Source organism: Nomascus leucogenys, chromosome 8 (assembly GCF_006542625.1).
Source record: "Nomascus leucogenys isolate Asia chromosome 8, Asia_NLE_v1, whole genome shotgun sequence".
In the NCBI taxonomy this organism is placed as follows: Eukaryota; Metazoa; Chordata; class Mammalia; order Primates; family Hylobatidae; genus Nomascus; species Nomascus leucogenys.
This window is the reverse complement of record NC_044388.1, coordinates 38,423,017-38,443,063: the sequence shown is the minus strand read 5'-3', so window position 1 is coordinate 38,443,063 and position 20,047 is coordinate 38,423,017. Positions and strand designations below refer to the sequence as shown.

At 44.7% G+C, this 20,047-nt stretch overlaps 1 protein-coding gene and 1 pseudogene across 1 annotated transcript; both read right to left on the bottom strand.

The window, feature by feature from the left end:
- Positions 1–5,445: 5,445 nt before the first annotated feature.
- Positions 5,446–5,996, bottom strand: LOC100598006 (60S ribosomal protein L10-like). Its single transcript, XM_003269659.2, has 2 exons — positions 5,917–5,996; positions 5,446–5,811 (listed from the first exon to the last, which is right to left on the bottom strand). The coding sequence occupies exons 1-2, from the start codon at positions 5,994–5,996 to the stop codon at positions 5,499–5,501; spliced, it is 393 nt and encodes a 130-aa protein (XP_003269707.1). The 3' UTR covers positions 5,446–5,498.
- On the bottom strand, positions 5,860–5,957 carry LOC115836497 (annotated as a pseudogene).
- Positions 5,997–20,047: the final 14,051 nt, after the last annotated feature.

Sequence of the window (20,047 nt, the reverse complement as noted above, 5' to 3'; positions counted from 1 at the left end):
GAGCCAAGATTGCACCACTGCACTCCAGCCTCAGCCACAGTGAGACTCTCAAAAAAAAGTAAAAATGTTGGGAATGATTTTCGTGACCATAATAAGCATGGAGCAGCTGGGCCTATATTGCCCCTGTGTGTTGACACAGAGTGTTTGCTGAGTAAGTATACTGTTCTGGTGTCATAGTTAAGCAGGATATGCCCATGCACCCAGAGGTGCCAGGCCCCACAGGTAGGTGCGATGCCTTCTCACCCCTGTGGTTGGGCCATGGAGGCTGTCAGCACAGTGTGTGCTCATGCTGGGCAGCCCCAAGGTGCAGCTGGGGCACCTGGCAGTCCTGGTGCAGTTGTTGATACCTGTCTTGATGGAATTCTTTGCTCAAGGGTACACCTGTTCTTATCACCTATTTTTCCCTCACAGAGAGGTAACCCCTGCTCTTCCTTGAAGCCACCAGCTCCAGCTTGCTGCTGCCAACCCTATGGGGCCTGATCCTGTCTTTGTTGGGGGGTACTGCATCATCTCCCAGCACCCCCCAGCTTGGTTTAATGTGGGAAATAAAATGCGTTTCCTAAGCAAAACACAGAGCCTTGCCTCCAGCTCCTGCTGCAGCCTCATGATAGATGCATTGCTGGGGTCAGATAGGGAAAGCATGATCAGTAGGCTGGCTTCAACTTTCCTGCCTCAACCATCTCCCCTTCCTCTTAAGGAAAATTTATCGGTGTTGAATTCATCAGATTAGCATCATTCTGATTTAATTTTATTTTTCTTTTTTTTGAGACAGTCTTACTATGTCACGCAGGGTGGAGTGTAGTGGTGCGATCTTGGCTCACTGCAACCCCCACCTCCCAGGTTCAAGTGATTCTCCTGCCTCAGCCTTCTGAGTAGCTAGGATTCCATGCCTGGCTAATTTTTGCATTTTTAGTAGACACGGGGTTTCACCATGTTGGCCAGGCAGGTCTCTAACTCCTGAACCTCAGGCGATCTGACCACCTCAGCCTCCCAAAGTGCTGGGATTACAGTCATAAGCCACCATGCCCAGCCAATTTTGATTAAAATATTAGCACAAATTGTCTGTGTTCACAAATTTGAAAAGCAATGTCCTGAAGTCAAGAGGACAGGGGAAAAACTTCCTTGTATTATTTCTAGTGCTTCCATACAGTTAGGTAGAATGCCATGATGGAGCACCAAGAAGGGAAAGCTGGATATTGTTTAGCTGATCAGATACGATTTGGCAGCAGCTGAAAACAAGTTAAATAATCATGAATCAACTTGTAGTCATTAGTGTGGTCTTGTGACTCAGTTCAGTGTTTCTAAAGAACCTACTACCTGGGCCAGGTGCTGAGATAGGATAGCTCCTGTCTCATAAAACAGTGTAAGCAGTGTATTTTAGGTGAGGCGGCTTGTATGGCAGAGAGACCCTTAGCACCACTGCTGTGAAAACTGCAAGAGTACCTGCTGGGATATGATATCTGAGTCTCGAGAGCAGTGTGGGCAAACTCACACAGGATTAACAGCTTGTTGGGTACCAGAGAGTGCAAACTGTAGAGAATAAAGTTGAGGTGGGCAAAGGCTGGAGAAGAGAAGTCTTGGGTGGGGCCAGACACCTGGGACTTGATAGAGTGAGAATTCTGAAGTTTCTTTAGGTTGGGCTTTTTAAAAATTTGGGCACCATTGGGCCGGGCACAGTGGCTCAGGCCTGTAATCCCAGCACTTTAGGACGCCGAGGTGAGTGGATCATGAGGTCAGGGGTTCGAGACCAGTCTAGCCAACATGGCAAAACCCTGTCTCTACTTAAAATACAAAAAATTAGTTAGGCGTGGTGGCGGGCGCCTGTAATCCCAGTTACTCAGGAGACTGAGGCAGGAGAATCGCTTGAGTCTGGGAGGCAGTGATTCAAATTCATACCATTGAATCGTTTGCAGTGATTCAACTTCACACCATTGCACTCTAGCCTGGGAGACAGAGTGAGGCTCTGTCTCAAAAAGAAAAAAAAAATTGGGGCACCATTTGGGAGCTAAGCACATAATTTTCCTCTCTGTTCATGAGATAACCATGGGCAGCTACAGTATATTTAGTTCTATGCTCATTACTGAAGGATAATTTGTACCGTGAATGTGTTTCAGTGCGTAAAAAACTGGGCCGAGCGCGGTGGCTCACGCCCGTAATCCCAGCACTTTGGGAGGCCAAGGCAGGTAGATCACTTGAGGTCAGAAGTTTGAGACCAGCCTGCCAACATGAAACCCCATTTCTACTAAAAATAAAAAATGAGCCAGACATGGTGGCGGGTGCATGTAATCCCAGCTACTGGGGAGGCTGATGCAGGAGAATCGCTTGAACCCGGGAAGCAGAGGTTCCAGTGAGCCAAGATTGCACCACTGCATGCAGTCTTAAAAAAATAAATAAATGAAAATAAAAAGGTAAAAAACTGAAGGAAGCTGGGTGATAATCATAGGTACCAGAATTCCAACTTCAATGATCTTATCTGTGGCAAACAAACACCAATCAGTCAAAGATGATAAGCATTTACCCACCAAGTTGTTTCACAAAATGCATTTCCTGCTTCCCCCTGCCCTGCCCCCGCTGCCATATATATCCCTCTGAGTTTCGGATTAGGAAAGAATGTTGAGAAAAGCAACGGCTTACTTGTGACTATACAGATAATGAGCATCAGAGTCAAGGCAAAAACCCAGGTTGTATGGATCTAAGTTCAATATTGGCTTTGCTGCCCCATGTAGCTTCAGAAGCAGATTGCTCTCTGCAAAGATAAGAAAGCGCAGGTGCTATTAATGCCTGGACTGATGCAATCCAGGAAGACAAAAACCCCAGAAAATTGTCAAGTGATTTGTGTGCTTGTCATTATCTAGGGCCATAGGGTGTGAGTTTTCTTTTTATACTATTTGTACGTGTTTTGGGGGTACATGTGATATCTTTGCCTGTACAGAATGTGTAATGATCAAGCCAGGGTATTCAGGGTATCCATCACCTCGAGTATTTACCACTTCAATGTAGGGAAACATTTCAAGCCCTCTCCTCTGGCTATTTTGAAATATACAATATATCGTTGCTAACTTGAATCATCCTACTCTCCTGTGGAATATTAGGACTTACTCCTTCTGTCTAACTACATGTTTGTCTCCATTAATCAACCTCTCTTTACACTCCCCACACATACCTTTCCCAGCCTCTGGTATCTATCATTCTACTCTCTACTTCTATGCGATGTTTTTTTTTTTTTTTTTTTTGAGATGGAGTCTCGCTTCATCACCCAGGGTGGAGTGCAGTGGTGTGATCTCGGTTCACTGCAAGCTCCGCCTCCTGGGTTCACGCCATTCTTCTGTCTCAGCCTCCCAAGTAGCTGAGACTACAGGCGTCTGCCACCACGCCCGGCTAATTTTTTGTATTTTTAGCAGAGATGGGGTTTCACCATGTTAGCCAGGATGGTCTCGATCTCCTGACCTCATGATCTGCCCGTCTTGGCCTCCCAAAGTGCTGGGATTACAGGCGTGAGCCACCGCACCCAGCCGTTTGTTGTTTTTTTAACTCCACAGTGGATTAGTTCTTTTAAAGAAATCTATGTTTGTTTGATTGTTTCTTTTTTTTTTTTTTGAGATGGAGTTTCGTTCTCGTTGCCCAGCTGGAGTGCAATGGCACGGTCTCGGCTCACTGCAAACTCCACCTCCTGGGTTCAAGCGATTCTCCTGCCCTAGCCTCCCAAGTAGCTGGGATTACAGGCACCCACAGCCATACCGAGCTAATAAGGAATCTATGTTGAAGCAGAATTTATGAAATGAGTAATTGCAGCATGGATGAGAATATGAAAACTCCTGACTGATAGACTGAAACAATGGGTCTCTTCAAGGACTGTGCCCTCCCATTCCTCGTTATTCCCTCCCATCAGTTTTTTGTTTTTGTTTAAAGACAGGACCTGGCTCTGTCACCCAGGCTGGAGTGCAGTGGCACGATCTCGGCTCACTGCAACCTCCGCCTCTCAGGTTCAAGCAGTTCTCCTGCCTCAGCCTCCCAAGTAGCTGAAATTACAGGCGCTCACTACCATGCCCAGCTAATTTTTGTATTTTCAGTAGAGACGGGGTTTCACCATGTTGGCCAGGCTGGTCTCCAACTCCTGACCTCAAGTGATCCACCTGCCTCAGCCTCCCAAAGTGCTGGGATTACAGGCGTGAGCCACCGTGCCCGGCCCCTCCCATCAGTTCTTTCTTCTGCCACCTATCCCTCAACAGGGCTTTTCCCATTCTCACCTGGGGTTCTTATGTTTCCCCAGTTTTGCATGTTTTCCCCACTAAGGTAGGACCCAACCTCTGCCTTCCATTCTACCACCCTCTTCCATCTTTGCGGGTGTCAGAGTAATATCCTGCATGCCCTTGACTCACTCAGAGGGTGTCTTCTGTTGAAGCCATATGCACAGGTTCAGGGGGACAGATGTGATCAAATTAGAGACAAGGACAGACTGACCAGTAATGCAGGCATGTGTGGCCTGTGCCATTCATGGAAAAAAAATCAAGCTGTTTATGACACCCCAGTCAGCACTGGATTCCTACTTATCTTATTTTTAAAATCATGCCCATTTAATTCCTTTCCTAATAAACTAGTCAGCCAGGGAAGCAAGGAGGACCTGACCAATGTCACTTTTGTGCATGGGCACAGCTTCCTATTCTGTTCCCATGTGAAAGTCTCAGTAAGAAACACGGTGGCTCATGCCTGTAATCCCAGCACTTTGGGAGGCCGAGGCAGGTGGATCACAAGGTCAGGAGTTCAAGACCAGCCTGGCCAACATGGTGAAGCCCCGTCTCTACTAAAAATACAAAAATTAGCTGGGCGTGGTGGTGGGTGTCTATAATCCCAGCTACTTGGGAGGCTGAGGCAAGAGAATCGTTGGAACCTGGGAGGCAGAGGTTGTAGTGAGCCAAGATCGCGCCACTGCACTCTAGCCTGGGAGACAGGGCTAGACTCCGTCTCAAAAATAAATAAATAAATAAAAGAAGAAAAGAAACCAGGGCATGTGCTCTGTAGAGGAGGGAGAGCGCCAGGAGGACTAGAAGATGTTTTTGATGGCTACTGAGCACTCTTCCCCATCTTCAGCACCTCTCTGGTGCTAAACATGAGCACTTCTTTCTTTTTCTTTACGTGGACAGGAAGTAGCATTTATTGGTGGGTATTAAGAGGGGGCAGAGGCCGGGTGCAGTGACACCTGTAATCCCAGCACTTTGGGAGGCCGACACGGGCGGATCACGAGGTCAGGAGCTGAAGACCAGCCTGGCCAACATGGTGAAACCCCGTCTCTACTAAAAATACAAAAAGTTAGCGAGGCATGGTGGCAGGCACCTGTAATCCCAGCTACTTGGGAGGCTGAGGCAGGAGAATCACTTGAACCTGGGAGGTGGGGGTTGCAGTGAACCAAGACCGCGCCATTGCATTCCAACCTGGACAACACAGGGAGGCTTTGTCTCAAAAAAAAAGGTGGGGGGTGGGGAGCAGCGCAGTGGAAGCCCTCACCAGTACCAGACCTGCCACTTGTCCAGAGGGCCATGATTGGGGATGTCCTTGACCCTGCAGCCATCTGGGATGAGCTGCTTCTCAGCCACCATGTCTTCACATTCATCCACATTGAACTTGGTAAAGCCCCACTTCTTGGAGATGTGGATCTTCTGGCGGCCAGGGAACTTGAACTTGGCCCTGCATGGTGCCTCAATCACATGCTCCTTGTCCTGCAGCTTGGTGCAGATGGACTTAACTTGGCCAATGTGAACCCTGGCCACAGTGCCCTGGGGCTTTCCAAAGGCACCTTGAATGCCTGTTTGGAGCCTACATCAGGGTAGTGCAAGGTCAGAGACATGAACGCACATTTGAAAGGCCTGTCTCCAAGGACCCTTAGAGCAACCCATACAAGAAACAGGCCATGTACACCACCAAGAAAGCTGCTGTTTGCAGCCATTGCACACTGGGATCAGAACTTCTTTCTTATCAATCTCGTCTCCTCTCCCATTCATTTTTTCTCCCTCCTCCTTTCTTTCCTCTTTTTTTTCCCCCTTTATCCCAGTCTAGTCTCTATCATGGCTGAGAATGCCAAGCCATTGCAAAACCCTTCTGATGGGCCACGATGATCATGAATAGTTCAAAGGATACACAGATTACTAAGAGTACACCCAAATGGTGGTTTAAGCCCCCACAGCAACCAGCTCTGAGTTTCTGAATGTTTACTTATATATGTCTATTATTTCTCAAGATGATGCTGATATCCTCAAAGACAGGAATAGAATCCATGGCGACTTTGATGCAATGTGAAGGTGGCCATCAAATACCAACACAAATGAAGAAAAAACTAGATTTGCTTAAGTGTGGGAGAAATTGATTTGGAAGCATAGTGGATGTCAAGTTGGTCATAAGGCAGAAAAAAATCAAAACGAATCCAAAATGCAATAGCACAATTATAACATGCCGGGAAGAAGTCCTTTCTGCCTTCAATATTGACCAAATTTCTATTGGATTCCTTTACTCTCATTTTACATAGCAGAAAAACAGAGAGGCTGTAAAAAGTGCCATGAGGGGCCAGGTACAGTGGTTTACACCTGTAATCCCAGCACTTTGGGAGGCTGAGACAGGAGGATCGCTTGAGCCCAGGAGTTTGAGACCAGTCTGGGCACTATAGTGAGACCCCAGCATATATATATATATGCTGCCATGAGGAAGAAATTGAAAGAGTATTTTTAAATCTGGAGGGACAAAGACCAAGAGACAAGCAAGTTGGTGGTCATCAGTATTATGTTGTAAGCATGAATCTCCATTGCAAACTCAGACATTCTAGAAATTACAGTTTTCCTCCCATTAAATTGATGCTGAGCTATCAACCTTCTGAGATCATGGGAAATCCATACCCTGTCTGCAATGCTGTCTTTCTTTCCATAAATATTCATGTACCTCACAGTCACACAGATCAACACTGCCCAGCCATCCTTCTGTACACACCATTTAACCACTAAGCTGCTGGTCTCCCGGGCACCTTTTCTGGCCCCTGCCCCTATCTGTCACCCTTCATGCCTAATGTGGAGTGCAGGAAGCTTACTGAAGTGTCAAAGGCCCAGACACTGGGTGAAAGTGCGAGACCCTGTCAGAAAAAAAAAAAAAATGCATTTCAAAGCAGATACCAGTAAGCTTCTTATAGTAACTTGTGGTGCTAGCTTCTCTCTTTGTGAATTAACTGAGGATGACTAGAAATCCGCCTTGAATATGAAGATGAGCAGAGAAGTTGCTGACAGATTTTTGAAGAGTAGCTCTGACTTCAGGGTGGTTTCAGGAATAACTCAGGTATGTGGCCGGGTGTGGTGGCTCCTGACTGTAATCCCAGCATTTTTGGAGGCCAAGGTGGGAGGATCACCTGAGCCCAGGAGTTTGAGACCAGCCTGAGCAACATAGTGAGACCCCCATGCCTGCACAAAATTTAAACAAAGGTGAGCTGGGTGTGGTGGGCCCATGGACCCAGCTACACAGGAGGCTGAGATGGGAGAACTGATTTAGCTCAGGAGGTTGAGCCTACAAGTGAGCTATGATCATACCACTGCACTCCAGCCTGGGCAAAAGAGTGAGACCCTGTCTCAAAAGAAAAAAAAAAAGGAATAACTCAGGTATGAAATCATTTCATATTTATGTATTTATTTATTTATTTGGCATGGTGGGGACGGAGTTTCACTTTTGTCACCCAGGCTGGAGTACAATGGCGCGATCTCAGCTCACTGCAACCTCCGCCTCTTGGATTCAAGCGATTCTCCTACCACAGCCTCCTGAATAGCTGGGATTACAGGCACCTGCCACCACACCCAGCTGATTTTTGTATTTTTTAGTAGAGACAGGGTTTCATCATGTTGGCCAGGCTGGTCTCGAACTCCTGACCTCAGGTGATCCACCCATCTTGGCCTCCCAAAGTGCTGGGATTATAGTCGTGAGCCACCACACACAGCCCATTTCATATTTAAAATGTGATGGCAGTGGCAAAGAGTTGACTGCCGCCTCACTTAGCTTTTTTTTTTTTTTTTTTTTTTTTTTGAGACACGACCTGATATGGTTTGGCTGCTCCCCCACCTAAAATCTCATCTTAAATTGTAACCCCTATAATCCCCATAATCCCCAAGTGTCAAGGGCAGGACCAAGTGGAGGTAATTGGATCATGGAGGTGGTTCCCCCGTGCTGTTCTCTTGATAGTGAGTCTCACGAGATCTGATGGTTGTTTAAGCTTCTGGCGTTTCCCATGCTTGCACTCACTCTGTCCGTCCTGCTGTCCTGTGAAGAAGGTGCCTGCTTCTCCTTTGCCTCTTGCCATGATTCTAAGTTTCCTGAGGCCTCCCCAGCAGTGCAGAACTGTGAGTCAATTAAACCTCTTTCCTTTATAAATAACACAGTCTCGGGTATTTCTTCAAAGCAGCATGAGAACAGAGTAACATAGGGTCTCACTCTGTCACGCAGGCTCTGGAGTGCAGTGGCACAGTCATGGCTCACTGCAGCCTCGACCTTCTGGGCTCTGGTGATCCTCACACCTCAGCCTCCCAAGTAGCTGGGACTACAGGTTTGTACACACCCAGCTAATTTTTTTTTATTTTTTATAGAGACAGGGTCTTGCCATGTCGCCCAGGCTGGGCTCAAGCAATTCACCTGCCTCGGCCTCCCAAAGTGCTGGGATTACTAGTGTGAGTCACCACACCTGGCCCTCATTTAACTTTTAACCTTGATAAATTGTATGTTGTACGTCGAGGCAAAACAGAAGAGAGGTTGGGGGGCAGAGGCAAGCATCAGGTGGGTAGAATACCCTCCCCTTATCACACATATGAACATTTCTTGCACAATTACCCAGTGAACATTCTCATTTTGGACTTTTTCCACAACCTAAATTTAGTAAGCTAGAATTATCTTTATTTCTCTTTTTTTTTGTTTTCCTAAGTCACTGTTTTAGGATAGAATTATCTTTTAAGCACCACTTTAAGCAACCTTTTTGAAAGGAAGAATGCTGACAAGGAGGAGATCTGTGTTTCCTTGTGGTTAGAATGCAATATCCTTAACTTAATCATTCTGCCAAGAAGCCACGTCTCTTTATATGCTGACAATAGAGCAACGACGGTAATCCAACACACTCATGACAGGTTTGTAAGATTAAAAATTTATACATTCAGATGGGAAAACATGAGAAACAGACTTGCTGCCAGACCATTAATTCCAGGCATCTCTGCGTTCTGTGTTCTGAAAGCTGTGCACATTGAATTGAATAATTGCCCGAAACATGCCAGGGGTTTTCATTATCTAAAGAAGTCTATGTCGAGCCTTTTTACAACTAAAACACTCTCTAAAATGAGACTTAAGGAGATTTTTACTTAATTTATAGACTTTAAAACACTAAGATCTGTATATAAATGAATTTTTATTTGAGTGAGATGTGCCTATAGAATAAAACAATTAGAAGTGATTTCTTTGGTTTTCTTCTTATTATTTTTTAGTAGAGATGGGGGTCTTGATTTTTTGCCCAGGCTGGTGTCAAACTCCTGGCCTCAAGTGATGCTCCTGCCTTGGACTTCTAGATTGCTGGGATTACAGGCATAAGCCCTTGCTCCTGGCCTGGAAGTAATTTATTTAAAGTCTTGTTTACAAAGAGAAATGCATGAAGCACGTACAGAGGAAGAAAGAGCAGTTCCAAATGAATGATTTTTGTTCCTAGTATTTGAGGAACAAAAGGTTCACTGGCAAGAGTCAGTGATGAAATGTGGCTGTGTTTTGGGAAAACATGGGATCTTTCCCTTCCACGCCTCATTATGAGATTTATCTGTAGTGTGGAATAAACAAAGCTAGCCCTGGAATTCAAAGAATGGGTTTTAAACCCAGCTCTGCCTCTAATTAGCTGGGAGACCTCAGCCTAGTTCCTTAATCTCTCTAAGCCTCCTTTTTCTCCTCTGCAAAATGGAGATATAGTAACTGCCTCAGAGTGTGATTAAGAAGAGTACATTAAAAAGTGTATATGAAAGACTTGAAGTCATGCTAATTATAAGCTATTTTTGTTTGTAAAGTCACAGGTGGCAGGGCGCAGTGGTTCACACCTGTAGTCTCAGCACCTTGGGAGGCTGAGACGGGTGGATCACAAGGTCAGGAGATCGAGACCATCCTGGCCAACATGGTGAAACCCCATCTCTACTGAAAATACAAAAACTAGCTGGGCATGGTGGCATGCACCTGTAGTCCCAGCTACTTAGGAGGCTGAGGCAGGAGAATCACCTGAATTTGGGAGGCAGAGGTTGCAGTGAGCCGAGATTGCGCCACTGCACTCCAGCCTGGGTGACAAAGCGAGACTCCATCTCAAAAAAAAATGAATCAATAAAATAAAATAAAAATAAATAAAGTCATAGGAAGCCATGCAACTGAACAAGGGGACTAAGTGAAAAGTCTGTAAGAAATAAGGACTTTGTGTGTATCCCTCCCCTACCATTATCCCAATTAATATAGCTGTCCCTTACTGAGCCTGTACGAAGTCACAAGCACTGCATTCCGGGTTTGCTTTCTTTCACTGGGCAGAGCTGATGCCCACTGAATATACAACTTGTAGAGAAGTCTGATGTGGATGATTGTACTTAGAGTCAAACTTCTCAGACTTACTAAACAGCCAACACATATTGAGTGCCTACTACATGCCAATCATTGTGCCAATGAGCAAGACCAAAATGGCTCCTACTCCCAAGATGTTTACAGTCTAATGGGGGAGATGAAGCCTAAACAAGCATACTCATATATTTAATACATGGACCAACCATTGTAAGGTATCCAGTGACCACCTTCGTAAAAGCAGAGGAGAGGGATGGACAAGGAAGGTCTTTCTGAGCAAGAGACATTTAAGCTCAGAGCACAAGAATGACAAGAGGTAGGGAAAGGCCAGACAGAAGAGTGTATGTAAGAAATTGAGGGCTGGGGGTGGTGGCTCACGCCTGTAATCCCAGCACTTTGGGAGGCCAGTGGGCGGATCACCTGAGGTCAGGAGTTCGAGACCAGCCTGGCCAGCATGGCAAAACCCCATCTCTATTAAAAATACAAAAAAAATTAGCCAGGCGTGGTGGCGGGCACCTGTAGTCCCAGCTACTTGGGAGGCTGAGGCAGGAGAATCACTTGAACCTGGGAGGCAGAGGTTGCAGTGAGCCAAGATCGCACCATTGCACTCCATTCTGGGCAACAAGAGCAAAACTTCATCTCACAAAAAAAAAAAAAGAAAAGAAAAGAAAAGAAATTAAGACAGAATAGAGCTTGGGCTGTTGGTGAACACATCCCATGTAATTAAGCTTAGTGAGAGATGGGGAAGGGAGGTACAAATGAGGTCAAAGAGACACAGGAGCAGATCAGGGAGGGCCTAGTAGCCATGTTAGGAAATTCTAACTTATGATAATAGGACTGAAGCAGAAAAGTGACATTATCCGGGTTAACTTTTTATTGGAAATAGAATTGTGTACAAGAATGGAAAAGAGGCCGGGCATGGTGGCTAATGCCTGTGATCCCAGCACTTTGGAAGGCTGAGGCAGAAGGATTGCTTGAGGCCAGAAGTTCAAGACCAGCCTGGGCAACATGGCGAAACCCCATCTCTACAAAAAATATATATATACATAATAATACAAAAAAATTAGCCAGGCATTGGGCCGTGTGCCTATAGTCCTAGCTACCCAGGAGGCTAAGGCAGGAGGATTGCGTGAGCCCAGGAGGTTAAGGCTGCAGTGAGCCATGGTTACGCCACTGCACTCTAGCTTGGACAACAGAGTTGTTACTGGTGGAAGGTATCCGAGTCACATGGCACCAAAATATGTTAGACAAGGCCAATTTGTAGGGGTCTGCAGCAACCTCAAATCTTGCTTCCTCAGAAGAAAGAATTCAACCGAGGGACCTAAGGCAGAAGGAGAAACCAAGGCAAGTTTTAGAGCAGGAGTGAAAGTTTATTGAAAAGCTTTAGAGCATGAATAAAAGGAAGGAAAGAACATACACTTGGACGAGGACCAAGTGTGTGACTTGAAAGACAAGTGTGCGGTTTGACCCTTTGACTTAGGGTTTTATAAGCTGGCATGCTTCTGGGTCTTGTTACTTCTCCCCTGATTCTTCCCTTGGGGTGGGCTGTCTGCAGGCACATTCCTGAACCCACTTCCCCAACCCTTGAGGTCTTCTCAAGAAGCCACTGATCACATTTCAGGTGTTTTCCATGTATTAGGACACTGCCTTTCCCTGACACTGGCTGTGACCAGTTATTATTTCAGAAAGACAGTTAACAACTGCCTGATCATCACCTGATGGTTGCCTGACATTCTTGATATTTGTGCGTGTTGGGTGGAGCCCTCTCCTGCCCTGCTCATGCCTGACCAGCTACCTACTGTAACAAAGTAAGACTTTGTTTCAGGAAAAAAAAAAAAAAAAAAAAAAAAAAAGAATGAGCTGGGCAGGGCGGGCACGTTATCTCATGCTTGTAATCCCAGCACTTTGGAAGGCCCGGGTAGGATGATCACCTCAGGTCAGGAGTTCGAAACCAGCCTAGCCAACATGGTGAAACCCCATGTCTACTAAAAATACAAAAATTAGCCAGGTGTGTGGTGTACACCTGTAATCCCAGCTACTTGGGAGGCTGACGCACAAGAAGTGCTTGAACCCAGGAGGCAGAGGTTGCAGTGAGTCGAGAGCATACCACTTCATTCCACTGAATTTGGCAATGAGGAGGCTATTGGGCGCCTGAGCAAAAGCAGTTTTGCTGGATTCATGGGGTGAAGGAAAAATTGAGTGTGTTGAACAGTGAATGTGCAGGATACACTGGCTCATGCCTGTAATCTCAGCACTTTAGGAGGCTGAGGCAGGAGGATCACTTGAGACCAGGAATTCAAGATCAGCCTGGGCAACACAGCAAGACCCCATCTCTACAAAGAAAAATAATAATATATGAGAAGAGACAAGCCATTCCTAGAAAATGGAAAAGAAACAAAAATGCATATAAACGTATATCAAGTCCCTCACATAGCCATTGTATAAGTCAGAATTTTCCAGATAGGTAGATAAGAGGGTATTTATTAAGGGAACTGGTTCACATGACTATGGAGGCTGAGAAGCCCCATGATATACCATCTGCAAGCTGGAGAACCAGGGAAGCTAGTGGCATAATTCAGTCTGAGTCCGAAGGCCTGAGAACCTGTGGGCCCCTGGTGTAAGTCCCAGAGTCTGAAGGCCTGAGAAGCTAGAGTTCATATGTCCAACGGCAGGAGAAAATGGGTGTCCCAGCTCCAGAAGACAGAGTGAATTAGACTTTCCTCTGTCTTGTTATTCTATCCAGGCCCTCAACAAATTAGATGATGCCTGCCCACATCAGGCAGCTCTTCCTTACTCAATCACTGATTCAAATGCCAATCTCTTCCAGAAACATCCTCACAGACATAACCAGAAATAATGCTTTACCGGCTATCTGGGTATTCCTTGACCCAGTTGAGTCGACATCTAAAATGAATATCACAGCTATATAGAAAAGAAGCCTATTTCAAGTGACTTGAAACATAGCATTTGATTGAAATTATTGTTATTTAAGACAGGGTCTCGCTCTGTCACTCAGGCTGGAGTGCAGTGGCCCAGTCATGGCTCAAGCAGCCTCAACCTCCTGGGCTCAAGTGATCCTCCTGCCTCAACCTCCCAAGTAGCTGGGACTATAGGCATGTGCCATCTTACTTGGCTAATTTTACTTTCTGTAGAGACGGTGGGGGTGGTCTAGCTATGTTGTTCAGGCTGGTCTAAAACACCTGGCCTCAAGCAATCTTCCTGCCTTGAACTTCCAAAGTGCTGGGATTACAGGAGTGAGCCACCATGCCCAGCTGATTGCAATTATTTACTCGGTATACCCTAAAGACAAAAACAAATAGCAAAGAAGTCTTAAATTATATTCAATAATCTTATGGTTCTTTCTTTCTCTCTTTCTTTCCTTCCTTCCTTCCTTCCTTCCTTCCTTCCTTCCTTCCTTCTTTCCTTCTCTCTTTCCTTCTCTCTTTCCTTCTCTCTCTCTCTTTCTCTCTCTCTTTCCTTCTCTCTCTTTCTTTCTCTCTCTCTTTCTTTCTTTCCTTCCTTTTTTCTTTCAGACGGAATCTCTTTCTGTCACCCAGGCTGGAGTGCAGTGGTGTGATCTTGGCTCACTGCAACCTCTGCCTCCTGGGTTCAACTGATTCTCCTGCCTCAGCCTCCCAAGTAGCTGGGACTACAGGCACATGCCATCATACCTGGCTAATTTTTGTATTTTTCGTACAGGTGGGGTTCCACCAATGTTTGCCAGGCTGGTCTCTTAACTCCTGACCTCAGGTAATCTGCCCACCTCAGCCTCCCAAAATACTGGGATTACAGACATGAGCCACCACGCCCAGGTAATCTTATGTTTAGTAATAACAATATTGCTATTTTAATACCTTTATGTGTATATTTTAGAATAAAGCAAATAAGTAATTACATTAATGTTATTATGAATCAAGATTTTTGGCCGGGCGCGGTGGCTCACGCCTGTAATCCCAGCACTTTGGGAGGCCAAAGTGGGCGGATCACAAGGTCAAGAGATGGAGACCATCCTGGCCAACATGGTGAAACCCCATCTCTACTAAAAATACAAAAAATATTAGCTGGGCATGGTGGCACGTGCCTGTAATCCCAGCTACTCGGGAGGCTGAGGCAAGAGAATAGCTTGAACCTGGGAGGCACAGTTTTCAGTGAGCCGAGATTGTGCCATTGCCCTCCAGCCTGGGCAGTAAAAGAGAGGAGAGATACAAGCCTCATTTTAAAGAAGTATAAGCCTGAAATCTTAAATCTGAATTGGAAATATTGATACAAATTTATGATTTTTTCCTGCTTTTAAAGAGCATATATTTCCTAGATGTGTCATCCACCGAGACCTAGAAAACTAAAATCAATGTGAATTCAAGAGCAATGTCATCTCACTCTTCAAATTGTAGCTCGTAAATAGCCTTTCCCCTTACTAGGAATTAGGGCTCCTTGAAGACATGGTTGCTTCAATCTTGCCATTCTAGAAAGGAAGGAAGCAATCCACTACTACTGGGTCATGTTAATAGGACACAGAAGCCAAAATGAAAAGACCCCCATTGGCAAAAGATGGGACGATTTGAGTATAACAAAAATAATTACAATGGAATAAAACTCATTACATGTATAAAATTCCTTAAGATCATATAAAACTAGTAAGAACAGGCTGGGTGTTAATGGCTCTTGCCTCCCAAATCCCAGCATTTTGGGAGGCTGAAGTGGGAGGATTGCTTGAGCCCAGGAGTTAGTAGACCAGTCTGGGCAACATAGTGAGATCTTGTCTCCACAAAAATAAAAATAAATAAAATAAAATAAAAACTAGCAAGAACAACAACCAAATATCAGGTATTCATTGAAGGTCGCTAAGGCACTAAATTCATTATTCTAAAAACTGGTTAATGAAAGGAAAAAATCAAGCATTTATCCTGCTTTTCCTGTGCAAATTGTATTCAGGGTGATCAGATAACTGGTTGCTGGGGGAAAGTTCTATTTAAAGCAGAGTTCCAGGTAAAGATGCAAAAGGAAGTAACAGAATTAGGAAATTGCCATTTTGTAACTCTAATGAAGTAATAAAATTAAGCAGTGATTATTCATGGCTCCTGTAGCCACCAGGGGAAAGATTGATGGAAACTTTTGTAACAGATCAATCTGTCTTATCATTAGTAAAAGTGGGACAATCAGACATCACATGCCTCCTGCGATACAGTAAGAAGTATACAGCCCCACCCCCAAGGCTGATCCTAAATTTCATTTTATCTCTAGATCCAACCACCCCTTTACAGGAAATGGGTTAGATAGAGGAACAAATTAAAAATAACATCAAGAGCACCTGTAATCCCAGCGCTTTGGGAGGCCAAGACAGGCGGATCACTTGTGGCCAGGCTGGCCAAGATAGTGAAACCCTGTCTCTACTAAAAATATAAAAAAGTAGTCAGGAGTGGTGGCACATGCCTGTAGTTCCAGTTACTCGGGAGGCTGAAGTGTGAAAATTGTTTGAACCCAGGAAGTGAAGATTGCAGTGAGCAGATATTGTGCCACTGTACTCCAGCCTGGGCAACAGAGTGAAACTCTACCTCAAAAAATAAATACCTGGGCACGGTGGCTCATGCCTGTAATCCCAGCACTTTGGGAGGCCGAGGCGGGAGAATCACCTGAGGTCAGGAGTTCGAGGCTAGCCTGGTCAATATGGTGAAACCCCATCTCTACTAAAAATACAAAAAATAGCCGGGCATGGTAGTGTGTGCCTGTAATCCCAGCTACTTGGGAGGCTGAGGCGGGAGAATTGCTTGAACCCAGGAGATGGAGGTTGCAGTAAGCCAAGATTGTGCCATTGCACTACAGCCTGGGCAACAAAAGCGAAATTCTGTCTAAAAAAAAAAATATATATATATATATATTTTTTAAGTATTTTTGATTAGGGTAGGTAATATATTATCTAAGAACATCTTACCCAAAGGATAAGATCACACTTTTTTACTTTAGTGCTCCAAAATGTTCAATTTCATTGTTGAAATGTTCTATATGCCATATTTCTCTCCAGCAATTGCTATTTCTCTGCTCAGCAAAATGTCTTAAAACAAAAACAGGCTGGGCTCAGCAGCTCATGCCTATAATCACAGTGCTCTGGGAGGCCAAAGGAGAAGGATTGTTTGAACCCAGGAGTTCAAGACCAACCTGGCAATTAGGGAGACCCCATCTCTACAAAGTAAAAAATATTCACTGTGCATGGTGCTGCACACCTGTAGTCCCAGCTACTTGGTAGGCTGAGGTGGGAGGATCACTGGAGACCCGGAGTTAAAGGCTGCAGGGAGCCATAGGCATGCCACTGCACTCCAGCCTGGGTGACAGAGTAAGACCCTCTAAAAAAACAAACCAAAAAACCACAACAAATCCACACCTGTTGTCCCCAATTATCTACTCCTCTTTTTAACATTTTTTATTTTTTGATCATGTTTCCTAAGTTTTAGTTTTCTTTTTTTTTTTTTTTTGGAAATTAGAGTTATCCTGGAATGTTTATTTTTTAAATTGTTTTAAAAACAGAGACAGGGTCTCACTACATTACCCAGGCTGGTCTTGAACTCCCAGGCTCAAGGGATTCTCCTGCCTTGGCCTCCCAAAGTGCTGGGATTACAGAGTGTTTCACCAATGTTGGCCTCGAACTCCTAACCTCATGATCCACCTGCCTGGCCTCCTAAAGTGCTAGGATTACAGGAGTGAGCCACCGTGCCCGGCTAAATACTTGTACAAATATTAAACTGAAAACGTGGAATGAAAAGGAAGCTAGCTGGGCGTGGTGGCTCACGCCTGCCAACCCAGCACTTTGGGAGGCCAAAGTGGGCAGCTCTGTTGAGGCCAGGAGTTGGAGACCAGCCTGGCCAACATGACGAAACCCCATCTCTACTAAAAATGCAAAAAATTAGCTGGGCATGGTGGTATGTGCCTGTTAATCCCAGCCTCTAGGGAGGCTGAGGCATGAGAATCGCTTGAACCCAGGAGGTGGAGGTTGCAGTGAGCCGAGATCATGCCACTGCACTCCAGCCTGGGCCACAGAGTGAGACTCTGTTTCCAAAAAAAAAAAAAACAAACAAACAAAAGAAAAGAAAGAAAAGGGAAAAGGAAGCTAAGCAATCTTATCATTGTTGTAGAAGAAGTAAGGGAACATTAGTAATGTGATGGGTTTGTATCACAGTCAAAGCAGACACGTGGAGTCAAGCGTTCAACATGGATATGACTTCTGTTACTTTGATGGCTATTTCATATTTACAAGATTTTTTTGTTTATATAGCTGTCTTTACATTGTTTGAAAATATTTTGGTTTCACTTGGTGCTTGTTCTACAAATTTAAAAACATAAAATAATCCCAACAATTTGGGAGGCCGAGGCAGGTGGATCATGAGGTCAAGAGATCGAGACCATCCTGGCCAACATGGTGAAACCTCGTCTCCACTAAAAATACAAAAATTAGCTGGGTGTGGTGGCGTGCACCTGTAATCCCAGCTACTCGGGAGGCTGAGGCAGAAGAATTGCTTGAACCTGGGAGGCAGAGGTTGCAGTGAGCCGAGATCACGCCACTGCCCTCGGGCCTGGTGACAGAGCGAGACTTTGTCTCAAAAAAAATAAAAAATAAAAAATAAAAAATAAATATATACATAAATAAAAATAAAATAAAATGTTTAGTATATTAGAATATTCTTTAAAATTTTTAGTATATCCCTGAGCCTAAACTAGCCTTCATAATCCACGTTAAAAATTTTGTAGGCTGAGCACAGTGGCTCACGCCTGTAATCTCAGCACTTTGGGAGGCTGAGGCAGGCAGCTCCCTTGAGCCCAGAAGTTTGAGACCAGTCTGGGCAACATAGTGAAACCCCACCTCTACAGAAAAATATATATATTAAATTTTTATTTTAAAAAATTTTGTAGCCTCATATGCAAAAGAATATAGTGGTTCCCTGATTCTTAGCAGGCATTCAAGGATGATAAATATTGTAATATTATTTTTCCATTTGGCCTATAATCAGAAAAATAGCTCTGCTGCAAGCAGTAATTATCTTACAGTGTGTTTCTTTATTTTTTTATTTTTTGAGACTGAGTCTCACTCTGCTGCCCAGGCTGGAGTGCAATGGCACAATCTCGGCTCACTGCAACCTCCACCTCCTGGATTCAAGTGATTCTCCTGCCTCAGCCTCCCAAGTAGCTGGGATTACAGGCGTGCACCACCATGCCTGGCTAATTTTTGTATTTTTAATAGAGATGGGGTTTCACCATGTTGGTCAGGCTGGTCTCGAACTCCTGACCTCATGATCGGTCCCCCTTGGCCTCCCAAAGTGCTGGGATTACAGGCATGAGGCACCGTGGCCAGCCCTTACAAAGTGTTTCAAACTCCTGTTATTAACCACGTTTAGACCACATGAACCTTGAAAGCTGTGGTTGGTATATTTGTCATGATTCAATTCCATTAGTTTGTTACTCTTAGAATGAAGGGGAGCAAATACTTCCTTTTTTACTTTCTCTCACTTTTGTTTATCCTTATGAAGAAATCTTCATCTAAAATTGTTGATCATATGGTCTTTGGAAAGCTAAGAGGTATTGCTTACCATTTAGTCATCAATTCCCAGGAATTTATTTCAGTCTTCCATTTCTTTTTAAAGGAAATACTTTAAAATGTAATCTCTTTAACATAATCACATTCATACATAATTTTACTTAACTACATAAATATAGTAACATATATGCTTTGTAAAGAAAAAAAAAGTGCTTTTTTTTCTTTCCTTTTGTTTTGCTGAGCCCCCCATCTTCCTCTCCTCCTTCCTTCCCCTATGTCAACACCATTTGCCCAAGGTCACCCATCCACACCGAGAACCTGGGAGGTATCCTCCCATATTTTCTCTTTACTCAGGTAATCTTATACCTACACGTACATATGAGTCTACACATACAGAGCATTCACTTGTTTTTTGCGGGGAGAGAGGGGACAGAGTCTGGCTCTGTTACCCAGGCTGGAGTGCAGTGGTGTGATCTCAGTTCACTGCAACCTCCGTCTCTCAGTCTCCAGTGATCCTCCTACCTCAGCCTCCCAGGTAGCTGGGATTATAGGTGCATGCCACCATGCCCAGTTAATTTTTTGTATTTTTGGTAAAGACAGTGTTTTGCCATTTTGGCCAGGCTGGTCTCAAACTCCTGACCTCAGGAGATCCACCCGCCTTGGCCTCCCAAAATGCTGGGATTAGAGGCGTGAGCCACTGCACCCGGCCGAGCAGTCACTTCTTAAATCATAGTTTTGTAAACAAGCACTCACGGTATCTTTCTTATTATTTATTATTTATTTATTTATTTATTTTGAGACAGAGTCTCACTCTGTTGCCCAGGCTGGAGTGCAGTGGCACAATATTAGCTCACTGCAACCTCTGCCTCCCAGGTTCAAGTGACTCTTGTGCCTCAGCCTCCCGAGCAGCTGGGATTACAGGTGTGTACCAACACACACGGCTAATTT

Bases quoted from the DNA above. Each gene is read 5' to 3' on its own strand.
- LOC100598006 (XM_003269659.2), bottom strand. From the start codon at position 5,996: ATGAATGGGAGAGGAGACGAGATTGATAAGAAAGAAGTTCTGATCCCA. The intron at 5,812-5,916 runs GTGGTGTACATG...ACCCTGATGTAG, and splicing joins TGCAAACAGCAGCTTTCTTG to GCTCCAAACAGGCATTCAAG.